This window comes from Caloenas nicobarica, chromosome 1 (assembly GCF_036013445.1).
Source record: "Caloenas nicobarica isolate bCalNic1 chromosome 1, bCalNic1.hap1, whole genome shotgun sequence".
Classification (NCBI taxonomy): Eukaryota; Metazoa; Chordata; class Aves; order Columbiformes; family Columbidae; genus Caloenas; species Caloenas nicobarica.
The window spans coordinates 190,258,933-190,283,390 of NC_088245.1; the positions used below are offsets into that span (position 1 = coordinate 190,258,933).

Consider the following 24,458-nt stretch of genomic DNA (forward strand, 5'->3'; position numbering starts at 1 on the left):
AAGAAAATAGTGCACATGCAACAAAACCATGGTAATTAAATATTTAAGTTACATCTCATTAAACCACCATTTGCTTAAGTCTTTTGAATATGTTCTGGAGTTTGGATCACATCTTGTTATATCATGTATTTGTACAATCATATAGCGTAACGAATTATAGATGTCTTTTTAGAATATTATCTAATTAGAGAAGAAATGCATTGATTTATTCAAAAACAACTTCTTTTCCCTATTTACAGTTCAACTAACTCCAGAAATGTTCTGCACATTTTAAATTGAACTTTATGAATGTTCTCACTCACTGGAAAGACCACGCACTTGGAAAGAATTAGGCTTTATCTCGACTTAGTAATATAAAACTTAAATTACATTAGCTTTCCATTTCTAAACAGACCTAGTTACTGCTTTATCATGTATTACAGACTCAGCTCATTAATGAACTTAACATATATTTTATTCATATATATGGGCATATACACACATAATCTTCCCTAAATTGGAATAAAGCAATTCTGTTGTGTCACTAATTAAATACATAGAGGGAATTTTTTTTGTGCATTTATTTCAAACCAAGCATTTTTTTTTCTGTTCCACTTACTTCACAATACTTCAGTGCAAAGTACATACTGGAAAGCAGACTGCTAAAACTAAATATCTCACATAAGTCAACACACAACCAACTTTTCTGTCTTTTAACACTGAATGAAATTATTTGCATCATTATACTGTCTGAAAGTAGAATTTGTTATTTTTAAGTCTGTGGTTTTACTTCTAACATTGTACAAAAATACCCTTATGAAATACATTATCTTTTCACACTACATAAACAAATGAAAACCTGCAGCCATCTTAGCTACAAATATTTGAGTTACCAAAAGGAAAAACAGATAACTGACAAAACTTTAACAAGTCGATTAACTTCTTAAATTCTTAGACTGAGACAAGTGATCCTTCTTGAGAAATTATAGCACTGTATCATGTTCAGTTAATTTTTTCAAAATTGTTTGTGGTTTCAGTATTATTTAATTATTTTTCAGTTAACTAACTTATTCCTGAACTATGTAATGCAATAGGAAATATCCAGAGTAACTACTAGCAGAGTATTCTAAGCAGGAAAATAAGCCATGCATTCTGAATTATGCACCTATTTTATAAATTTGTTCAAATACAAGAGTCACCTTACGCTGCCCGTAAACAATGTTTTCCAGCAGGTTTTGGTTATGTACCATCCTACAGGGAAACACCGTACCAGTCTTTTGAGCATTCTCTTTTCAGTTTTGTTACCACTAAAGGTTTAGGCTACATACTTTGTTCTTATAGAATCGTAGAATCATATCGTAGAATCACAGAATGTCCTGAGTTGGAAGGGACCCACAAGGATCATGAGTCCCACTGCTGTCCCTGCACAGGACAACCCCACAGTTCACACCGTGTGTCTGAGGGTGTTGTCCAGTCTCTTCTTGAGCACTGTCAGGCTTGAGGCTGTGACTACCTCTTCTTACCATGACTTACCTACTTCTTACAAGTTAAGACATCTTGTGTTGCCACTAGAACAGGATCCTGCCTGGACAAGCAGGTGGCAAGAAATCTTTGCAGAAAGAACTCCAGCTAAGGTAGCTTTGAACAAGTCAGTGTGGTACTGACAGACTCCTAAGCAGCCCTTTGTGGGCTATACACAGGAGCATTCATCTACCTTCTGGGCAGGCTTTTTAACCTCAGGGTTATTTCCATAATGCCAGAGCAGAGACTTCATCTGGCCCTGTTTAAAACTCTCTGGATGTGTCCCCAGTCACTGCTGCAATTGTAATATGGCCACAAAATAACGGATGACAGCTCTGTGACTTTCTGCCCATCTATTAATATGGAAGGAGATACCCTTCCTTAATTTTGGATGTTACTAAACATGGATTCAAATGGCACAGACTTTGAGAAAGTAAACAACATTACACTGTCAAGTAGAAGTGTATTGATTGCTTTCAGAAGCTGCAAAAACTATCACAAATGTCACCTTAGGAGACTCTAGAGTGATATTAATTCATTTTTTAATCCAATTAATTTTATGCCAGTTCCATCTGGAATCTCGTCAGATTGATATAATTTAAAAATCTCTACAATAAACTACTTTAAAAAAATAATATTATTTTCAAAGAAATGGGTAAAATGTAAGTCTCAGCATTTACAAAAGAAAAAAATTCAAACATTCCCACAACAAAAATGGGAAGATTCTTAGCTTAATTTAGTTTTCATCTGGCTTGAAAGAAGCTTACCAAACTGTTGTTTCCACCTGACTGTCATGCAGCTGTCGATTGTCTAACTGCGCGAAGAGAGGAAAGAGAACCTGAATCCCTCCAATGGAATGAATGGCGCTGTGAATGGAGTGTGTTACAATAGCTTTCACATCCTAAATGAATAAAATAAATAAATAAAGAAAAAACTTTGGTTAATCTCGATTTTAAAAGACAGTTACAAACACAACTTGAGAACACTAACACTCAATTGAGTGCAAACTAAATCAGACCTGTTAAACTTAGTTTCATTAATCATGTTTCAATTATAATCACTATACTCAAAAGCAAACATTAAACAGAAAAACTTCAGTATCATGGCAAACTGTGCCTTATATTATGAAGTACATATTTCTTAATAAAGAAATAATCACTTTTTGCTATAGAAAGTGAGCAAAGAACAGTTCAAATGATAAGCCTATTAAGAGCTGAGATAATACAAACAAACAGTTTCTTGGTGAAATAGCACACAAATCCTCTTATTATCCAAATGATGATGAGCTAACAGTAACCACAGAACACAAATTTCGTAGCACAAACCTGAAGCATAAGAGCATGGGGGGAATGTACAAAAATGGAAGGATTTTCCTTTGGTGAGGATTCAAGGCATAGCTGAGCATCAGTAGCTTTCGCGTTATAAGTAAAAGCAATGCTACTTGCAAGCTTCCCATCATATAGCACTTGTTTGTGGTGCTCAGCCAGATGAATGTCACTCTCAGATTTGAATTTGAATGTGCTCTGGAAAAAAAAAAAAAAAAGAAAACCCACAAGTTTAACAAAGATAGTATTTTAGACAAAATCCTTGCCACAAAATATGCATAAAATACACTGGACTTGAGAAGGAATATAGCAAGTGCTAAGCTTTGTTTTAATTTTCCAGTAGTTTTATTCTACTTAACATTTTTGTCTTTACTGTACTGCACATCAATATGTCAATATAGTTGTATTTTATGTAGTATTATTTCTCCTTTCAGCATCAGTGTCAACAAGTTTCAAAAGTAACTATCTGGAAAAAGCGTTTCACATCAAACAGCTATAAATAAGGTAAAATTTAAAAAATGAGCATACAATGCAATACAAATAAAGAACAACTAAATATCTTGTATTTTAGCTTCTAAAAACTCACTCAAATTAGAATATCGAATTGTATAACATTTTGATTAAAGGAATAGTTATTTTTAAACAGCATTAAAAACTATGTTTCATTTACAGTGAGAAGTATATATAAACAAACTATTTACACTAAAAAAAAACCCAAATAAAATTATAAATGCTGTATTTCAAATTAATGATTCTCAAACTCAAACCTTTTACAAAGGAAGACTGAAAATCTCTATTATTCTTAAACACACTGTGACTCATATCTGACCTAAAGCTAGGCTTCCTGGCAACACTGACAAACCTATCAAGCACAAGAAGATAGATTTTTGCCTTTATGTGATGCATTGTCAGATTTACTTCGCACACAACTACTTCTGCTTGTAACAATCATCTGACAACTAGTAGTAACACACAGTGCTGTACTGAGACAAGTAAAGAAATTCTGTCATAAATTACCACCATTTAATGAATGCAACACACATATAGAATATGGTATATTTCTAAAAACTTTACTCATTTTAAACTAATTTATTGCTGATGTTAATTATGAATAATTTTGCTTCTCTTCACTGCATATAGCCATCACAATTCTCTTTTTCCCCTTGGTTCTATGAAATCTTTCCCTCCCTCCCTGCACACAGTAAGAAACTCTATATCATGAAACTAATCGAACTACTGTCACTAGGGTTTTGGTTATCCAGGCCACAAGAATTAAAATAGGCAACTCATACTCTGTCAGCTGCTTTTTCCAAACAAATTACAGGTTCCTACCAATTATGTAAACCTATAAAACCCATCCAGCTTTTGCAGAGCTCTCAAGGCTGCTGGAAACCCTGACAAAATTCTCATGCTTACAGCCAAACGATGGGAAAGCACATCTGCTCAAGTGACTGACACATGGCACTGTAAGGTCTTGTGACAAGCATCCATTTGTATGCGGGTCATGAGATTGATACAGACTGAACAGACTGGGCACCTGACGGCAGCTGCTGGAGAACCCTTGGAGCAGATCTGTCAAGTCAGCCCTGTCCCACGCTTGGTGATGTCAAGAAGGCAGGCAGACAGTCATAGGAAAGAAAAAATATTTGTATGGAGACATTTTCCAGAAGCTCTCAAGTATTTTGAATAATCCTTCTTTGGGAGAAAAGCTTTGGCACAACCAGAGTTCAAGAGTTGCTCTTTTGGAAAAACTGACCAGTTGATTCTCCCAGTTGGCTAACAGTGCCAACAGGTAGAATGAACAGGACATGTACTGAACTACTTCAGAAACGATTCTCAAAGGCCAGTCTGTATCTGCAGGTCAGGTAAGAGCAAGAATGTGATCCCTCATGTCCAGCAATTCAAAGCATGTGTCAGTTGAGGCTCCTCTGGACTACGAAACACCACATCAAAGTGTCCTGAACTGATCGACCTTTGCGCCCACACAGAATCTGAAAGAATTTAGAGAAATAAACTTAACTGAGAGATGCAAGAGGCAAGCTTTTGTGAAAGTCACCATCAGTTCCCTGAGATCTCTAAATTACAGGACATGGTTCCTTTTTTTGGTTGTGGCTAGATCTTGTGTTGGAAGGTAAGAAAAAAAGGGTTCTGTTTTGTCTTATGTTTTGGAAATAAGGAAGTTAAAGAAATAAATCGTGTTATTTCTAGGGTCTTTCTCTAGGAACCTTCTCTTTTTAACTGCTATTAGTAAAATATAATTTCAGATTCTGAGACAAGGGAAGAAACTACCTTAGAGTGGAAAGAGGCATTAACTGTGCTGGGAACATGACCTAAACCTAAAAATATGATATACTCCCCCAAAAATTCCTGTAAGTATTAAATCTTATCTGACATTTAAAAAAAACCAAAAACAAAACCAAAACAAACAAAAAACCCCCCAAACAAAACAAAAACCAAAACAGTAAGAGGGTATAGGTGTGAAGAATGTAGTTTAAGGGAAGTCTATGAATCAAGCAAGGTAATTTGACAACATCATAAGAAGGTTAGTGCAGAAACTACTGGAAATGTCATTTTGCATGAAAGCCTGTATGCCTTATGAACCCCTTCAACACTCACAAATATTACATAATAACTTTCTCTTCTTGAAACAAATGAAAGCATTATTCCTATTTGATATCACTTCAGTATGCTGCTGCAAATCCAGGATCCTAAGAAAGTCATAAAGATTTACTACATTTATAAGTACATAAGGTAGCATTACTTTCGTATGATCAAAAAAAAAAACAAACCAGAAATATTTTTTCAAACAAAATACAGTATTAAGTTTGAAGTACTTGTTTGCACAGGTGATACACTTCTCTTGACTGACTGACCATTTTCAGTTTCAAGGCAGGTTTTAACCACCAACCATATGCAATATACTTCCTCTTCTCCAAGCAACCTTGACATATATTTGGCTATTCACACTACACACATACCATAAAAGATATTTTCAACTGTCACTGTCATTCAAGTGTTAGCTGTCATCAAATGATTTAGAGAAATTATTTTCATCACACCAAATGAATATTATAAAATCTAAATGTTGATTTTTACATACTATTTTTTAAAGTTTTTATTTTCAGAGTGTATGATATATACTAAAAAACTGAGAGTCTACTTCAGATGATACTGGAATTTCACAAATCAGAAAATTTGGGGACTGATGGTAGAAATTTATGATGTTTAGCTTGAGTTAGATTCATTTTCAAGCCTTCTCCACTAGGCAGTTTCAGCAGACTTCTGCAAAGTATTTGCACTGTTTTTATTGATGAGATAATATTATATGCAGCCATTACAAGGCATAAGTGATTGTTTATAGTAGAGATCTTACTTTTTGCATGCACCATTAGTTTGTCTAAACTGTCACTTAAATGTCACCAGCAAAGCATGAGTAAAAAGCTCAGCTTTTACTTCAGCAGAAATATTTGAAATCATGCATTTGAACAGGATTGGTCTAGAAAGCAAGTCTGATGAGGAGCGGTTGAGAGAACTGGGGCTGTTCAGCCTGGAGAAAAGGAGGCTGAGGGGAGACCTGATCGCTGTCTGCAACTGCCTGAAAGGAGGGTGTAGCAAGGAGGGTGTTGGTCTCTTCTCCCAAGTTGCAAGTGATAGGATGAGAGGAAATGGCCTCAAGTTGCACTGGACGAGGCTCAGATTGGATATTAGGAAAAATTTCTTCACAGAAATGGTCGTCAGGCATTGGAACAGGCTGCCCAGGGAAGTGGTGGAGTCACCATCCCCGGAGGTGTTTAAAAGATGCATAGATGAGGTTCTAGGAATATGGTTTAGTGGCAGAGTTGGAATTGATGATCTTGAGAGTCTCTTCCAACCAAAATGATTCCATGATTCTATGATTCTATTATGCCCTGTTGAATTTTAATCTGCCTTAAATCATGTTTTAAACATAAACAGTAGTGAAGTTATTCCCCAGTATTCAGTATGCCAAATACAAAATTGCTCTAATCTGTTTATGACCCAAAGTCATAAATCTCACATACAAACATGTTTCAGATATGCTTTAAATAAATGACTTGCATCTTTCAAAAAGCTGGTAGAAATTAAGGTTAGTTAAAATATTTGAAGAAATATTCTGTTGCTAAAAACAAATCATATAGCTCTAGTGATCCTGAGACTAATGTCTACAGGGATACGTATCTTCCAACTGTATCAACTATTTTCTTTTCCAGCTTTACGTTTTTTAAGATCTGTTATTACCTTATAGCCAGGTCCTAACTGATGTATTGCAAAAATCTGTGCTGGGTTGAGTGCTTCAGTGAATACATATACTGCTCCAAGCTGGCCGCAGAACACTCTATTAGCATCAGCAGTCTCCGAAGAGCCAAGAAAACATTTGTCGTAGCTCTGTATCAGAAAGAGGCAATATTAATGAAGTTTAGTCACACAAACTATACAATGAAATAGTATTTATGTACAGTTACTGAAGGCAAAAAATAAAGGGAGACTGTAATTAAGAAAATGAATCAATCATTTATTACTTCTGTACCTGATTCCCTGTAGTGAACAATTTAATTTTGAATATAGTAGCATTAATTGTTTCACAGGTCAGTATTGCAATGGTGTTATGACTGGCTGCTAGGACTTCTTTTTTATTAATTGTTAGACATACAGAGAAAATTAGAACAGTACATTCAAGTACCAAATAACCTTCCCTGTGGCCCTGTAGGAAATATGAAAGCCTTGAAGTTCCTTGTAATTATAATTGGAACTCCCAGTGCTGACACACGAGAACACGTGCTGAAATGGACTCCTTTCACTGTTGTGCTAATAGAGCTAAACATCTCTAGAAAAAAAACCAAAACAAAACAAAAATCCAAATTTTCCTAGTTTGCAACTGGTGCACAGCCTTCCTCTATGACCACAGGCTGTAATCATCTGCTTTGACCTTAAACTCCTGTCTTCTTCCACAGTTACAAGAGTTGTTATTTTTCATTCCTCCTTCCAACCACTAGCCCTCTGCACAAAGACCTGCAGTTCTCCATCTGCCCATTTCCTACTTTTTCAGATTTGAAGGTTTTTGATTTTGGTGTTGTTTTGTTTGTTTGGGGGTTTTGGGTTGGTTGATTTTTTGTTTGGTTGGTTATTGTTTTGGGGTTTTGTTTATTCATTTGTTTCTTTTTGGTTTGGGGTTTTTCGTGGCTTTTTGGTTTTTTTCTTTCTTTGTTTTTCAATTTATTTTGCAAGAATAAGGTGAAGTTATTCTGGTGCTACCAAGAAAAAAGGCTGTCAGATGAAACAAAGTTTAGAACTTAACTGTCTAGAATAAAGTTCTGGGAAACTGGAAAATAGGATGCAGTGCAAGAGGACAACAAAAGGAAGTACAAGGATCTTTGCAAGGCTCTTCTCTCAGGTTCCTTGAGTCACATGTACTTTATTTAATAGAAACAAGGATCAGGCTTCATTTTTTGAGCTCCATCAGCAAACCAGCATTAGGAAGACTGCTTTCTCATCTTGCTTGGCTGATGAGTTTTACCCTAAGAAAAACTTTTGCCAGCCTAGAGAATGGAATCAAATATGGTGAACTGCTACAGCAGCTGATCTAGGTGGATAAGCTATTAGCACAGAAAATGGGACTCTGTGAAGAGTTAAGAAGAAGTCAAAGATCTCAAGCTCAGCTTTGCAATAAGGTGAGGTAAGAAGTATCCAGGATTTTATTACCTGATTTATCCTCATTTCGACCAAATATCTCTTCTAATTTTTTTTTGTTTGGAATTTCTATTTTTTTGGATATATTTTCTTTTTGGACAAAAAAACTTCTGAAAAGAACTACACCAAATTGATTTACAACGTCTTATTCAGATTGCACAGTGCAAAAGATGAGACCCTCTGACTGCTGGTAAATTTAGGGGTGAAGCTTCCTAACAATTTTCACTTAGTTCATTAAAGTCTTGCTCAGCCTTGAAGCCTTCACTGACACCTGTGCTATTACCGTCAGAAAGTGTTAAGTCAATTCATGTCAAGCAACTGCCATTCTTAATATTTATTTGAGGATTTTGTCTGAGCTACTGATGCCATCCTTTTTCCCGGTTCATACTTACAAATTCTGAGACATACTTTAGTCGATGTGGGAAAGGCTGTGGATGTTGTGTACTTAGACTTCAGTAAAGCCTTTGACACCGTATCCCACAGCATTCTCCTAGACAAACTGGCAGCTCACGGCCTGGATGAGTGTACTGTGCGATGGATAAAGAACTGGCTGGATGGCCGGGCCCAAAGAGTTGTGGTGAATGGAGTCAAATCCAGTTGACAGCTGTCATGAGTGGTGCTCCCCAGGGCTCAGTATTGGGGCCAGTTCTGTTTAATAACTTTATCAATGATCTGGATGAGGGGATTGAGGGCACCCTTAGTAAGTTTGGAGACGATATCAAGTTGGGTGGGAGTGTTGATCTGCTGGAGGGCAGGGAAGCCATAAAGAGGGATCTGGACTGGCTGGATTGTTGGGCTGAGGCCAATTGCATGAGGTTTAACAAGGCCAAGTGCCGGCTCCTGTACTTGGGTCACAACAACCCCAGGCAGCGCTACAGGCTCGGGGAAGAGTGGCTGGAAAGCTGCTTGGCAGAAAAGGATCTGGGCTTGTTCATCAACAGCTGGCTGAACATGAATCAGTAGTGTTCAGGTGGCCAAGAAGACTAAGAGCATCCTGGCTTGTATCAGGAATAGCAAGGCCAGCAGGACTAGGGAAGTGATCATCCCCCTGTACTCAGCACTGGTGAGGCGGCACCTTGAATACTGTGTTCAGTTTTGGGCCCCTCACTACAACAAAGACATTGAGATGCTGGAGAGTGCAGAGGAGGGCGACAAAGCTGGTGAGGGGTCTGGAGCACAAGTCTGATGAGGAGCAGCTGGGGGAAGTGAAGCTGTTTAGCCTGGAGAAAAGGAGACTGAGGGGAGACCTTATCGCTGTCTACAACTACCTGAAAGGAGGGTGCAGCATGGGGGGGTGTTGGTCTTTTCTCCCAAGTAGCAAGTCATAGGACGAGAGGAAATGGCCTCAAGTTGCACCAGGGCAGGTTCAGACTGGATATCAGGACAAATGTATTCAAAGGAAAAGTTGTGAAGCATTGGAACAGGCTGCTCAGAGAAGTGGTTGAGTCACCATCTCTGGAGGTGTTTAAAGTAAGTATAGATGAGTCTCCTAGGCACATGGTTTAGTGCCAGATTTAGATTATGGTTGGACTCAATGATCTTAAGGGTCTTTTCCAACCAAAATGATTCTATGATTCTAAGGGCATTTTCCTGGATTCTTCTAGTTATTAATTGTACAACAGCCATTGTAGCTTTCCGCAGATTCTGAGTGTTACATATAATTACACTGTAGGTCTTTTAACCTGTAGTAATTTCCAGTTCCGTCTTTTTTCATTCTTACCAGATTACACTTTCCCAGTTTCTGGTGCTTCAATCTGGATTAGGAGTTTCCTTCATTTTTAATTGGAGGGAAGGGCTAACTCCTAATCTTCTGGTGATATTTATTCAGTCCTGTTCCAAATGCCAAACAGTGCATAAACTTGACACTTATTTATCCATTCATTTATTTATTTATTTTAAAGCCAGCTCTCAATACTCATAGCTCAACTGGTCTTCCTCACATTTCCAAAGTTTTAAACCTGATGGACACCAATTGATCCAAGCTTGTTTGCCTATTTCTGTACATCCCTGGTAGTATGTCATTAACGACTGCAAGATGAGGTGACTGACAGACCTGCTTCCTTCAGTGCCTTGCTCCAAATCCTTCTAATTTATTTACATGAAAAATTAAACTCTTGGGACTTATGGACCTTGTTACTTAAGGACATAACTTTACCCTTATTATTCTTGATGCTTACAAGCCTTCTTTCAAATGCAGCCCAAGTGCTACTGATGTCAGCCTGTTGGCTTTTCACCACTTAAGTCAACTTTTAAAATCCTTCTACAGTTTCCTTATGCTACAATGGAAATGTGAAGTTCTATGAAAGATGACAGGATGTGATCGAGTGTATCTTCATCCAGCTATATGAACAAAAATCTTCCACCAAATTTCAATGTCCTCATATTCCACAACTCCACGAGAAGTTTTATGCTTTCTCTCACATTACTTCCCATAACTGGTCAAAATTCCCAATCTAACAGCTGTAATAGCCAAACTCTTCCAATTTAACTTCCATCACCAAGTGTATTTGACCTCTTATGAATAATTAACTACATAAGGTATCTAGAGCTGATCATGACTACTGACCAGCTAGCAATTGCACACATTTGGTTATGTTATACGCTGTCATGCATTTCACTTTGTATCACTGTCATAATCTCTAGCTATATGTACTCCTTGGAATATAAACTCAATGAGTTATTTACCACTAGCTACTCTATCTTGTGTAGCACTCTAACACAATGAATCTCAGCACTGCTGTGGTTTATATATTTCATTAAAGAGTAATAATGAAGTCAGAGCCAAAAATGGCTCTATGGAAACAGTGTATCAGCAGCATTCACAATCGAAAGAGCTATACAAAGAAGTCTACAGTGTCTTCCTTTTTTTCATCCAAACTCATATCTTCCCTCTAACACTTGGGTTCAGCATTGTGGAACATTTTTAATACACGGAGGTCCCCTCAATAAAATGAAAAATCTTGATGAATGTCTAAGTGATTTAGAGTTTGCATAGATGACACATTTTGCAAATCCCTACATGAAAATATGTCTATTAAGACAACATATATTTGTGAAGAGCGCAAATGTGAAGCCTTAATGACTACTTCATATAATATCCTCTATCTCACTGCCCATATTACAGAAACAGTTAAGAACCTAGTGACTTCACAGCTATGTATAAATAAGAATGAATTTTAAAAAAAGAAATCATTAATTTTTTTTAAAAAAAAATCATCATCTTCAATTTTCACTGTTTTTCTCATCTGCATCTTTAATGTCTTCCAGGGCACATATGAAAATTGTAGACTGAGGTATCCAAAGAAAAAATGAAGAATACCTTGGTATTTAATTTGAATTCAGTCTATTTAACAGATACAGGTCTATTTATGGGTATATATACAATCTTCTCCAAGTAAAAATGACTGTTTTCTGCCAGTGGGACAAGCAGATGCAAGAACACTATGTTGTTGCTCTGAGCTGACTAATACCATGCAACTGTACATCTCTCAATATCTTTTAACTGGTTTGGATGGCCAATAAGGGAGGACATCTCTCTCTAAAAGTTTACTACCTAAGAATATTGCTCAGTATTTCAGGGTTGAAATTTTGTAGCAGTTAATTTGTACTTGCTAACAACATTAATTAATACCTTAACACTTGGCATCTGTAAAATGTATAACTTTACCACATTTTCCTACGGAAAAAGCTAAGTATTAATTCATTGTTATCAGTGTCCCCTATATAGTATCATATATTAAAAATATTAGATATAGCAGTCTCTCCAAACAAAATCTCAGTAAATTTCATTAAAATAACTATGCAAAATACTGCCACTCCCCAAAGATTCTAAAAAATATTAATATACGAAATCATTAATATTAAATTTTATTAAGTACTTAGAAGATAGATTAAAGGAATTTTAAAAAAAAAAAATTGCACGAATATAGTACTTTTTTATTTCTTTTTCATTTTACTTCAAAATGAATAGCTGTGACAAAGGAAAAAATAAAGTCTTACATCATTCGTGTTCACATGCCAGGCCATGTCACCATAGGATACCAGCTGACCATTCACGTAGCATCGTATTTCACTGTTTCTCCATCGATTATAGATGTGTACTATGCTTATCATGTACCACTGGAAAGACATGGAAAATCAGTATATAGTGGCAGTTTTTGTGCTATAAAGTTAATAAATAGCACTAAAAATAAGTCAGCAGTCTCATAAAGTTATACAAACAGATGCATCCCAGTGGAACTTCAAGTCTGGTCAGTAGAACTGTGCCTAAATGTAATGATGTACCTACCTGCATCCCTTTATGGGATTAGAGCCAAAAGTGCATGCATACAATTAAAAAGTTGAATACACTTCCATTCTTGAAAGAATAATTTAATATAAAAACTATATGCTGTAACACAAAACACAACTGAGTTCTAATGGGAAATCCAGTTCTGCGTGCACTTACCTTAACAAATTCATATCACATATTTTTGCCATTGCTGTCTGTGTGAAATTATTAAGTAAAAGGAAAAGATTCACAACAAATTTTACAGCCTAGCTTAAGATTTCATCCTGATGCTTCATATATTTTTCTTTTTCTATTCATTACTATTCCACCAATTTTTGGACAACTGTCATATCATTAAAAATGCCTTACATAATCAGAGAAAGCCTCACAGTAAAATGCTTTCAGGTACAACTATGGTGATCTTTCAAATAATCTGTTCAACAGGAATCATTATGTCCATTATAAGTGCATTCAAGAAGAAACCTTTAAGTTTCCTTTAAAACTGAACTTTTCAACTCATCCAAGACTAGGAATGGAAATTTAATCTTTAAGATTTGCGAATTGACAAATACTTAACGATAATGGGTGTCTGGATTAATCAAAATATGTACAAACCAGACGAAAACAGACATACTGGAGAAAGTCCAGAAAGGGGTCAAAAAGCTGATTAAGCGATTGAAGCCTCTGATACACGAGGAGAAGCTGAGACATGGGTCTGTTTAGCCTGGGGAAGGCTCAGGGAGATCTCATCCATGTGTATAAATACTTGATGGGCAGGGGATAAAGAAGATGGAGCCAGAGACTTCTTACTAGTATCCAGTGAGAGGACAAGAAGCAATGGGCACAAACTGAAATACAGGAAACTCCATTTAAACGTATGTAAGAAGGGTGGTAGCAAGCAGCAGGGACAGTCAAACACTAGCACACGTTGCTCAGAGAAACTGTGGAGTCTCCTTGCTTGGAGATATTCAATAACCAACGGGACACATCCAGACCAACCTGATGCAGGTCCCTCATTGAAGAGGGGCTGAGACTAAACTGTCTCAACATGTCCCTTTCCTATCCTAATCCATACTGATTCTGTGAAAAATTCAGCTCATCTGCCTTGAAAACACCGTTTCGTTTTTTAATAATTTGGAATAGTAACTTACAATTTACTTGTGTTCCTTTTCTTGGTATCTGTTTCAATTATTATCTTTTGACTTTTATGTTCAGCTAAGTCTCCTTTTTTTCAAAGCAGAGAATTTCTGCATCCCTCAGGGTACTATTTTAATAAGTCACTTAGTGACTCTCTCCCTGAGCTGGGCTAAGTAGATACAGAGCCTACTAATAAAAAAATCTGACCCTCTGATACAGAGAAAATAAAAGCAAAAAGTTTTCACATGTTGGTATTGAAATCGGACAGAGCACAGAATTACAAATAAAAAAGCATGCAGCAAAATATATTTTGACAATAATTGTTGCAGTAGTCCTCAAATTGAGCTGTATTCTGTTACATATCTATAGCATCTATGTATATTAGAATACACATATTTTTCCACATCTGTTTCCAGGTCTTTACAAATGTTTTTTTTTTTTCCTTTTCCCCTCCCTTAAAACCCATAGGTAACAGAAGGGGGAAAAAACCCTACTAATCATATACCAGTACATAAAAGTATCTCACTTCTTGTATATCCAAGTAAACAGATATATTGGGTAATACTAGATTAAGGACATACTGCTACAGCTTTGGCTTCTGAAGTCACATGTGGCCAGTCTAATTTTTTTGTTGATGTCCAAGCAACAATGAACAAGTATTTGTTGTAGGTCACTCCCACTCCCCCCCAATCAAAAAAACAAACCCACAACTCAATAAGCAAATGTTACCCATTTGGTAGGCAGATTCTATTTCTGAAAGTAACACCCATCACAAATTCAACAAATTTTCATAACTCAAAGTCTGGAAGCATAACTGGTGACTATGCTAATCAGAAACTAAGTGCAAACCACACGATTAGAGCTCTGCTTTCATCCAAAGCTTCCCACATCACCTAACATAAATCCCTTAAAAGCAAAATTCCTTTGTCCTCTTTCTTTCAAACGTTAATTTACCAATAATCACCACGAAGTGATGATTTTAAATACTTTCATCCCAACAGCAGGCATTCTTTGCAAAAGCACTATTCAAAGTTGTACCTTTTGTAACGATTTCTCATATTTCCAGTTCTGATAATTTTGTAGTAGAAATCACAGAATCACAGAATGTTAGGGATTGGAAGGGACCTCGAAAGATCATCTAGTCCAATCCCCCTGCCAGAGCAGGAACACCTAGGTGAGGTTACACAGGAAGGCGTCCAGGTGGGTTTTGAATGTCTCCAGAGAAGGAGACTCCACAACCTCCCTGGGCAGCCTGTTCCAGTGTTCCGTCACCCTCACTGAGAAGAAGTTTCTTCTCAAATTTAAGTGGAACCTCTTGTGTTCCAGCTTGAACCCATTACCCCTTGTCTTACTGTTGGTTGTCACCGAGAAGAGCCTGGCTCCATCCTCGTGACACCCACCCTTTATGTATTTATAAACATTGATGAGGTCACCCCTCAGTCTCCTCCAAGCTAAAGAGACCCAGCTCCCTCAGCCTTTCCTCATAAGGGAGATGCTCCACTCCCTTCATCATCTTTGTGGCCCTGCGCTGGACTGCAGCAGTTCCCTGTCCTTCTTGAACTGAGGGGCCCAGAACTGGACACAATATTCCAGATGAGGTCTCACCAGGGCAGAGTAGAGGGGAAGGAGAACCTCTCTACACCTACTAACCACCCCCCTTCTAATACACCCCAGGATGCCATTGGCCTTCTTGGCCACAAGGGCACAGTGCTGGCTCATGGTCATCCTGCTGTCCACCAGGACCCCCAGGTCCCTTTCCCCTACACTGCTCTCTAATAGGTCATTCCCCAACCTATACTGGAACCTGGGGTTGTTCCTGCCCAGATGCAAGACTCTACATTTTCCCTTGTTATATTTCATTAAATTTTTCCCCGCCCAGCTCTCTAGCCTGTCCAGATCTCGCTGGATGGCAGCACAGCCCTCTGGCGTGTCAGCCACTCCTCCCAGTTTGGTGTCATCAGCAAACTTGCTGATAGTACACTCAATTCCCTCATCCAAGTCATTGATGAATATATTGAACAGTATTGGTCCCAGAACTGACCCTTGAGGCACTCCACTAGATACAGGCCTCCAACCAGACTCCGCCCCATTGACCACGACTCTCTGGCTTCTCTCCTTCAGACAGTTCGCAGTCCACCTCACTACCTGATCGTCCAGTCCACACTTCCTCAGTTTTGCCGTGAGGATGCTGTGGGAGACGGTGTCAAATGCTTTGCTGAAGTCAAGGTAGACCACATCCACTGCTCTGCCATCGTCAATCCACCTTGTTACGTCTTCATAAAAGGCTATGAGGTTGGTCAAACACGACTTCCCCTTGGTGAAGCCATGCTGACTGTCCCTGATGACCCTCTTATCCTTGATATGTCTTAAGATGGCACCAAGGATAAGGTGTTCCATCACTTTCCCAGGGATGGAGGTGAGGCTGACCGGTCTATAGTTGCCCGGGTCCTCCTTCTTGCCCTTTTTGAAGACCGGAGTGACATTTGCTTTCCTCCAGTTCTCAGGCACCTCTCCCGTTTCCCAAGACTTGGCAATCAGCTCACAACCATAAGCTCCAAGTTTTATCCTTTCATCTTATATCTGTGCTTTTTCTTTTACAGTGCTTTAAGAGTATTTCTGACAACATACCAGTTTGTAGGACTGTCCTTGTGAGTAGCTTAAGCCTGACACATGACTCGTTCATTTGGTTAATTACTTTTATTGAAACGCTGTTCAAAGAGCCTATAAGGAACTAAAATGAGCAATGTTATCTTGGGAGAGCTTTGGTATCCATGTCAAACTTTAGGAAAATTATATAATCTGCTTCTTATAATATTTTTTCCCCATGTGAACCACCATTCATACACATGCAGTTTCTTTCAGTCCAAGTTTCCTTCCATGCAACTGTTTTTTATCTTTAGCATTGCTGCTATGTCAGAGCACTATCTGTGTCTGTTATTCTGACCCACAAGACATGCTCTGCAAAAATCACCAATTTTTACTTGAATACACATGAAGACGCACGTGAATGCACACAGTCTATCCCAGCTTGTCATCATAACTAATCTAGTAAAAAAATTGCTATTTTGCCTCCTGCACTTAAATTAACTAAATTTACATTATAACTTGTCATTTCTTTTTAGTCAGAGAACTATTCAAGTATTAAAAAATGGTCTACTCTTTGTGTTATAGTTGTTACTATAGTTGTTACTAGTTGTTATAGTTGTTACTAGTATCAATACAGACAAAATGAGTAACAGGTTTTCAAAGCTAGTTCCTAAAATAGAAGATGACAAACTCCACTGAATTAAGCCCATAATGCATTCTCATCACCAAGAGAATAAAGGTCCTTCTGAGATTCCTGTTTGCTCAATTAATATCCTTTCATCCCTGTATTTTAATGAATATAAATTCTCTTATTGTGTGATACCATAATTTCTTTAAGGCTTTCAGAGGAGTATAATGCTTAGAGTTCTTGGGGAATCCATATAGCATGGATCAACTGGCTCACAAACCTGTTCTTATACACAGTAGAAATCCTTCAGATAACTCAAAAGAAGCAGGGGGCAAGACTTCCAGTGCAATACTGCATTGCTTTGTCCCCAATATGTTTATCCACATGCTTTTTAATCCTTCCTTTCCATTTTTCTAGCTTCCACTCCATTTTGATGGTTAAGAAATTAGGCATGATAGTAAGTAGTTCTAAATATCAGCAAAGCCTTTTTCTAAAATTCATATCATTTTCCACCACCCATTTGATTGACAAAATAGATCATATACCACAATTAAAAGTTTGGTAAATTTCATATTAAAATTTCCTTGAAACTTGGGGGTGTGTGCTGTGCAGTCCTGGCAAATAAACTCTCTCTTGTATTGATTTCTATACCTCTTCTACTGACATTTCAGTTTGAGACACTTCCTCTGACTCATCCTTATTGACTCATCATGTAGTAAACAATGATTCAATTAATTCATTTAGCTTTTTTGTTATGACACTATATTCATCAAGGGCTCCTATTAAGCCTTAGTCATCTAACTGCCCCTATGGACTGGGAAAAAAAATTCAATTGTCTTGTCATTTTACATATAATTGGGTACAACTTTTCTAAGTATTCTTCATTTTGATACAACTTCCACTTTCTGACCAACTTCATTTTACTTACAGTGGTCTCTACTTTGCTATTTATCTGTGGTCAGGTATGTTGTGAGGAGCTTTTAAACTTTCTATTGGATTTTTTGACTACGGGTATATTTGCTCTTAGCCTTCTGTACCTTTGAATTTAGGAAATTTCTCTAGCACTATCAAACATGTCCATCTTTTAACAAGTGAAGGCAGTTTTTGGCCATTCCTTTAAAAAAAAAAAAGAAAGAAAATCCTGCATATCCAAGCGTATTCTGCATATTTCAAAGCAAAGTCAAGCAAAAGTCAACCTCTGAGTTTTCTGAAAGTTTCAAAAAGAAAAAAAATTCAAATGTTTCTGGTATTTAAAAGTTTGAACTCTCATACCACTAAGATGCCACCCAGTTTATAGCAAAATAATGTAAGCTGCTTTATATTAGTATGTTTTTTGATCTTCCCCAGTTCATCACAGATGCTATAAACCATCCTTATCATGCGGCTAACCATTTAATCTGAATAGTATCATTTTCCTACTTAGTTACGGATTTTCAGTGCACAGAAACTCTGTTATTTGTTGTTACTATGAACTAATTTATCTGATGAGGTTAAGTCTTTAACACATGGCATCACTACTCTATTGGCGAGACCTGTCACTCATAACTGTAAGTACTATACAATTTGAAATAAGTGTGCATTGATGGTCAAGGCAACAAAGCTTCTGATACTTCTGTTAATAACCTCATATAAAACAGACATTCCAGTTTCACTTTTATTTTCTTAGATATGTAGAGGCAAGCATGTCTCATAATTTCCTATTACCCATGTCTCATTTGTGTGAATGTTCTCTGCTGATGTTTTACATGCATTTTGTTGATTTCTCTCCTATTCTGTATCTGAGGACATGGTTTTCAGGACTTTACTACTACACAATGAACCAAATCAAGTTGTATAATCTCACATACATACAATTTTTCTTCAACTTTCAGCTGAAAAAATTCCTCCTCCCTTTTTTTTTTTAAATTTTCAAAGTCAGTAATAAAATTTTAAGCTCTTCCTGCAGCCTCCTTCCCTATATAATTTTCTCAAAAATGCACCAAGCCCATGCCTCTCTGTTATAACAAGACCTTCCTTAGGTAGGACTCAAAGACACTTCAGATAACAGCCTGTCCATTTTTTATACTGCTGAAATCTTTCAAGCTTAATCACCCACTGCTGAGTAAGTCATATTCCTGCTCCATAGCACAGTGCAATCAGACACATGAGGCATCACATACTAAGTATTTCCAAAATGTCAAACTTACTTCAGTCTGTACTACAATTAGTAAAGGTTTTCAGCATTAGACACACCAAAAAAGAGAAAAAAAAAGCTGTTTGCTCTTCACTACAGTGCTTTCCTGTTCACACTTATACAAGGATTGGTGCTGAGGCTATAACTCAAGCAAGTGAAAATTACTGGGGGTTGCTAATACACAAAAAGCAGTGTAGACATATTCAATGCAACACTACCAAAGCTGGTTTAGCTCTGTTGAGAGGTCAATTATATTACACTCACATTTTCTATTTGGGGAAGTGGTTGAGTCACCACCCCTGGAGGTATTTAAAAGATGTGTAGATGTGGTGCTTAGTGACATGGTTTACTGCTGGACTTGGCAGTGTTAGGTTAATGGTTGGACTCGATCTTAAGGGTCTTTTCTAACCTAAATGATTCTAAGATGACCAAATTTCTGCATGTATTTTTATAAATACTTGCTTTTGTAATGTTGTTAAAATACACTAATTAAAAACTGAAGTAACCATTTAACACGTCTTGAAGTTTTGAAGTAAGATGACACATTATTCTGCCAATGGTGTCATATGACATAGTTAGCCGTGGGAAGATCTCCACATAAACATAGTATCTTTCTGATTTGCCAACACAAAGCTTTTGACCAGATGTCTTGAATATATAATTTTACTGTGATTCAACAAAAATTTGAAAAAAACATCCTTCGGAAGTTTAATGAAGATGATGTTTCTGGCAAAAGCTATTGCTGAAATGTATACTTCTGTAATTAAACAGCTAGAAAATTGTGTATTTGATGGCAAAAATTGCACTTCTCAAGTTAGAATTTTGACAGTAAGATGTCTTGCAAATGGGTACAAATTTTTTGAATACATATCTACACATTCAATGCATGCACAGTGGAACCAGTGAAATACCTAAATAACATGAACAAAATCAATCTACAAGTTAAATAGGATATGTTCTGACTTGTTAGAGGCAGGAATTGTATTTGACAGGTTTACTTTCATCCAGTATATATTATGTACCTTCGCACATACATGTACACACAAGTTATTAATGGAAAAAATATATCATATGAAACTACTTGCAAATATATTCTAGAAATTTAATTCAAATACTTTCTCAATCTGACATACAACCCAAAGTCTATGAAGCACGATCTTTGAGAAGTATAAGACTGGCGTGGAAGTTATTATTGGACATACTTCAGCAGATTATGATTTGAAACTGTTATTCATATAATGACCATGCTGATTTGATTGAAATCGAGTTAATTTTCTTTATTCAGTTAGAAAATTTCACCCTGGGACAACAGGGGTATTCCATGCCACGAACACCATACTCCATTTATAAGCGAGAAGTTGCTGGGGGCGGCCGTCTTTCCTCAATGGCCACTGTCCGGGAGAGCTCCTGCTCCTGTTCCTGCTCCTATTCCTGCTCCTGACGCCTGTTCCGATCTCCATGTTTTTACCGGACTCGCTGTGCTCGCAGTGTCTGCCCTCTGGCCTTCATTGCTGGGAGTGCACATTCCAGCAGCTAAGTATTGTTCCGTATCACTCTTCTTTTACTAATGTTCTATTAAATCTGTTTCTATTTCAACCCACGAGTCTTTCCTCCTTTTCCCTTCCTTCCTCCCAAGGAAGGAAATACAAGAGAGAGCGGCTGTTTACCGTTTTAGCTGTCACCCAGGGCTAAAAGGTAACAATGAGATATACAAGTACTAATATATCGGAATTAAATATTTTAAGTAGAATAGCAAGAGGTAAAATTTTCCAGGGATGGCATGAAGGAAACCAGTCATTCATAATAAAAATTATCAAAATAATATCTTGCTAAAATATAAAAGACTGCTTCTTAATCGACAATAAAGAAATTATCATCTAGGTCCCAAAAGTTTGTTATCAATAAAATAACTCAAAAGTTAACAACTCCATTTGTTCCTTGGTTGAACGTTTATCACTAGCATCACATATGCTACGTCAAATGAAAACTGAACTGTCATCAAAATTCTTCTCTTGCTATAAAATAAAATTTGCAATCCAGAATTTATTCATTTCAATACACTCAGCAGGTACGTGTTTATAAGGTTTTATACATCCCTAAGTAATATGCTACAAAAAAGACATTACTATATTTAAAAAAAACACAAATGACCTCAAAGCTACGTGACAGTGATTTTGACTCACAAATACATGCAAAGAAAAATAGGAGAACATAAAGCTGATGAGTGAACAATGGCATTCCCCCCCTAAGAGACTGGTTTCTCAAGGAAAACAAGTACTGAAATTCAATATACAAATTCTAAGGCCATAAAAAAAGAAATGAGCTTCACAGCAAAATATATACAAGGCTGTTATCCATGACAAACACATAATGCTCGCTGCACGGAAAAGTCAATGCTTCAGTCAACTAACTGAAATATTAAAGCCAGCAGAATCATTGTTCTCCTAGGACTACTAGGTATACAGTAGAAATGAATACCAGTATGATCCAGAGAAATAATCAAGACTCACTATGAAAAATGATAAATCCCAAAATGCCACTGACATAGAAGAAAGTTCAGAGCCTTATATCTCCCAGTAACAGATAAGGAAACTAGCATTGCCAGCAAAATTGTTCCAGGCATTGGCACCAAAGTTACCACATACAGAATATTCAGAAATAGAATGACAACCTTTATAGCACAAAATACAACCATTTTACAAATAATCAAAATTGTTCTCTATCGGAAGCTAATTAAATAGTATTTTTAAAAATAAACTGACTTCATAGAAGTCTTACTTCATAAATTATTATCACATTTTTATTGCATTGATTCTGGTCTGTGATGTAAAACTTTGCATAACTGTCAGAGAAACTACTTATAAATAAGAAATTTTAGATTATTAGTAATACTATGGCACTAAAGGGATTTTAGCCCTTCTTCCCAGAAGCACTTTGTCACCTTTTCAATGTTATTCTTTATTGTAAAAACCACTTTGCTTACCTTGCGTGGCTGAAAGTCATACTTCACACAGTGCTGGAAACCTTTGCCTTTTGATTTCAATGATGTAACTATTAAGCAGTTGCCAACAAAATGAGCAGAATACCCAACACCTTTGCTAGTGCGGAAACTGAAAAGAAAAAATTATTAATGAAATTACAAAAAGGGGAATTATTGTACCATAAAAAGGTCTAAACATTACTTCAGATTGTCATGAGAAAGAAAAGAAACTAGTACCTGAAATGGTGGACTTAATTTCCTTTATATCCTCCCACCCAACCACTTCTTTGGGGGGAGCTACTAACCTTCATCACTTACTTGGTTCCAGGCTCCATTCTAAGAATCAGTACTTTTTTTTTTTTAGTTATTTCTTTAAAAACAAAAAGTATATGTTGTATCTATCAGGTTTTTCCCTCCATTTCATAATTCATCATCATTTAAAATAACACATCTGATTTAAGTTGTAAAGAAAAATCCATCACAAAAAAAAGTGAGATGCCTTGCAATTTTATGGAGTTTGGAGAACAACGTGGCTGGTATGACATACAAATTTGCATTCAGGGTAATTACTATGCACAAGAATGATTTCTTTTTCAAGACTTACGATTTAGTTAGGCTAATGACCTATGCAGTTTTAATCATCTGAGTTGTGGATTTATTTTCATTTGTCAAATTGATAAAGGACTACAATTTTAACAAAGTAAGTTTAGTAAGGGTTTCCAGCTTTCTTGTGACAAATATCATAAAGACAGATAATCAGAAAGTGCATATATTTCTCTACATATATTTGAAATCAAAAGCATTGTAAAGACAAATTCTGGACTTCTTAAAAAACATTTTGCAAGGCAGCTGGTGGAAATTCGTTAATGACACTATACAGAGCATTTTTAAAAAGCTAAGTCCAAACCTACAGCTATGTCACTTATTCCCTTCTGAAAAGCAAATACAGTAAAGTCTGCTATCATTAATATGGAGCACACTTTGCAAAGCTTTTAGTATTTTTTTTTAACTCATTATCAAACAGGTTATAAAAATAACCAATGGCTGAAATACAAGGTCTAAATGGTGAACTTCATCCATAAATTCCAAAACGAAGCTAAGTATGAGAAAAAAAGACAGTACTAATTTTGAACATTTGTATATACTCCTGTAGCCCGCTAATTAACACTTTCTCATTTTCTTAACGTAGGCAACTTATAAAATAATTTCATATTATTACAATAATGACATTTTACATGGTTTCATTGTTGTAACATTTTCATCAAACACTTTTACTAGCTTTTGCATAGTAACATTAAGAGGTGAAAGATCTACACAAATAGTATGTTCAGATTTCATCTTGACAGCTGCTGAAATTCTGTATCTCTTGTCTATGCTGCTATATAAATGCATTCTTGATTTTAATATGCAGATAAATTGCATAGTTGTAGACGTAGTTCCATCTTCAGACACTTAGAGTTATATCTGTATGTGTACATTAATGAGGGAGAGAATCAAATTTTCCTCTTTCCTCTCTGTCAAAAATACAGCTCATAAACTGTGACCTTCCGAAAAAAATAAACACTTTGAAAGATCAGTGATGTGACTAGACCCTGAGGTGGTCAGATCTTAGATGTTCTTCTCCCATGAGGGTATTTTTAAAGGACATGAAAAAGAGACACTCAAATTCCAGAAAGCCACTTCTGCTGTAACTAATTAGAATACTTCTATTAAATGTGAAAAAATAGTGATCAGGCTAAATAGGAGTAATAACATCTATACATGACTCTTCTGCACCCTAATGGGTCCTTGCACAGAGGTCTTCCAGTCTTGATTTCAGTCATCTTATGAGTTGCAGCATACTGTGCCTCATGGTTTTGTTGGCCTTAAGGCATGCCTTTGCTTTGCTCCTTCCCATTAGCAGCTTGTTAAAGTGCTGCAGCATCTTCATTTTCCCAAATTCAGGCTGTGGTTTCCTCATTCTCCCATCTATCTCTATATGTCACAGAAATTCTCTCTCCCCTCAAGCTGCTGTGCTGGAAATTAGCATTATTCCCTGCCACAGCCCTTTGTACAAGCTTACACACAAACCTCCTTGAAAAAAAAAATAAATAAAGGGCCTTCTTTTTAATAAACCTAAAAAGTCCTCTCTAAATAAACTTAAGATATAATCT

The 24,458-nt window shown here is 36.6% G+C and overlaps 1 protein-coding gene across 7 annotated transcripts in view; it reads right to left on the bottom strand.

Moving 5' to 3' along the window:
• The window catches only part of NBEA (neurobeachin), a 490,542-nt gene that overhangs the window by 368,962 nt on the left and 97,122 nt on the right, over window positions 1-24,458 (bottom strand). For all 7 annotated transcript variants that reach the window (XM_065627071.1, XM_065627076.1, XM_065627075.1 and 4 more), the window contains exons 6-10: window positions 22,309-22,435; window positions 12,531-12,650; window positions 7,083-7,229; window positions 2,826-3,023; window positions 2,268-2,401 (exon numbers count right to left, since the gene is read on the bottom strand). In XM_065627071.1, coding sequence (XP_065483143.1) covers window positions 2,268-2,401; window positions 2,826-3,023; window positions 7,083-7,229; window positions 12,531-12,650; window positions 22,309-22,435 — 726 coding nt within the window. The remainder of the gene's footprint in view (window positions 1-2,267; window positions 2,402-2,825; window positions 3,024-7,082; window positions 7,230-12,530; window positions 12,651-22,308; window positions 22,436-24,458) is intronic.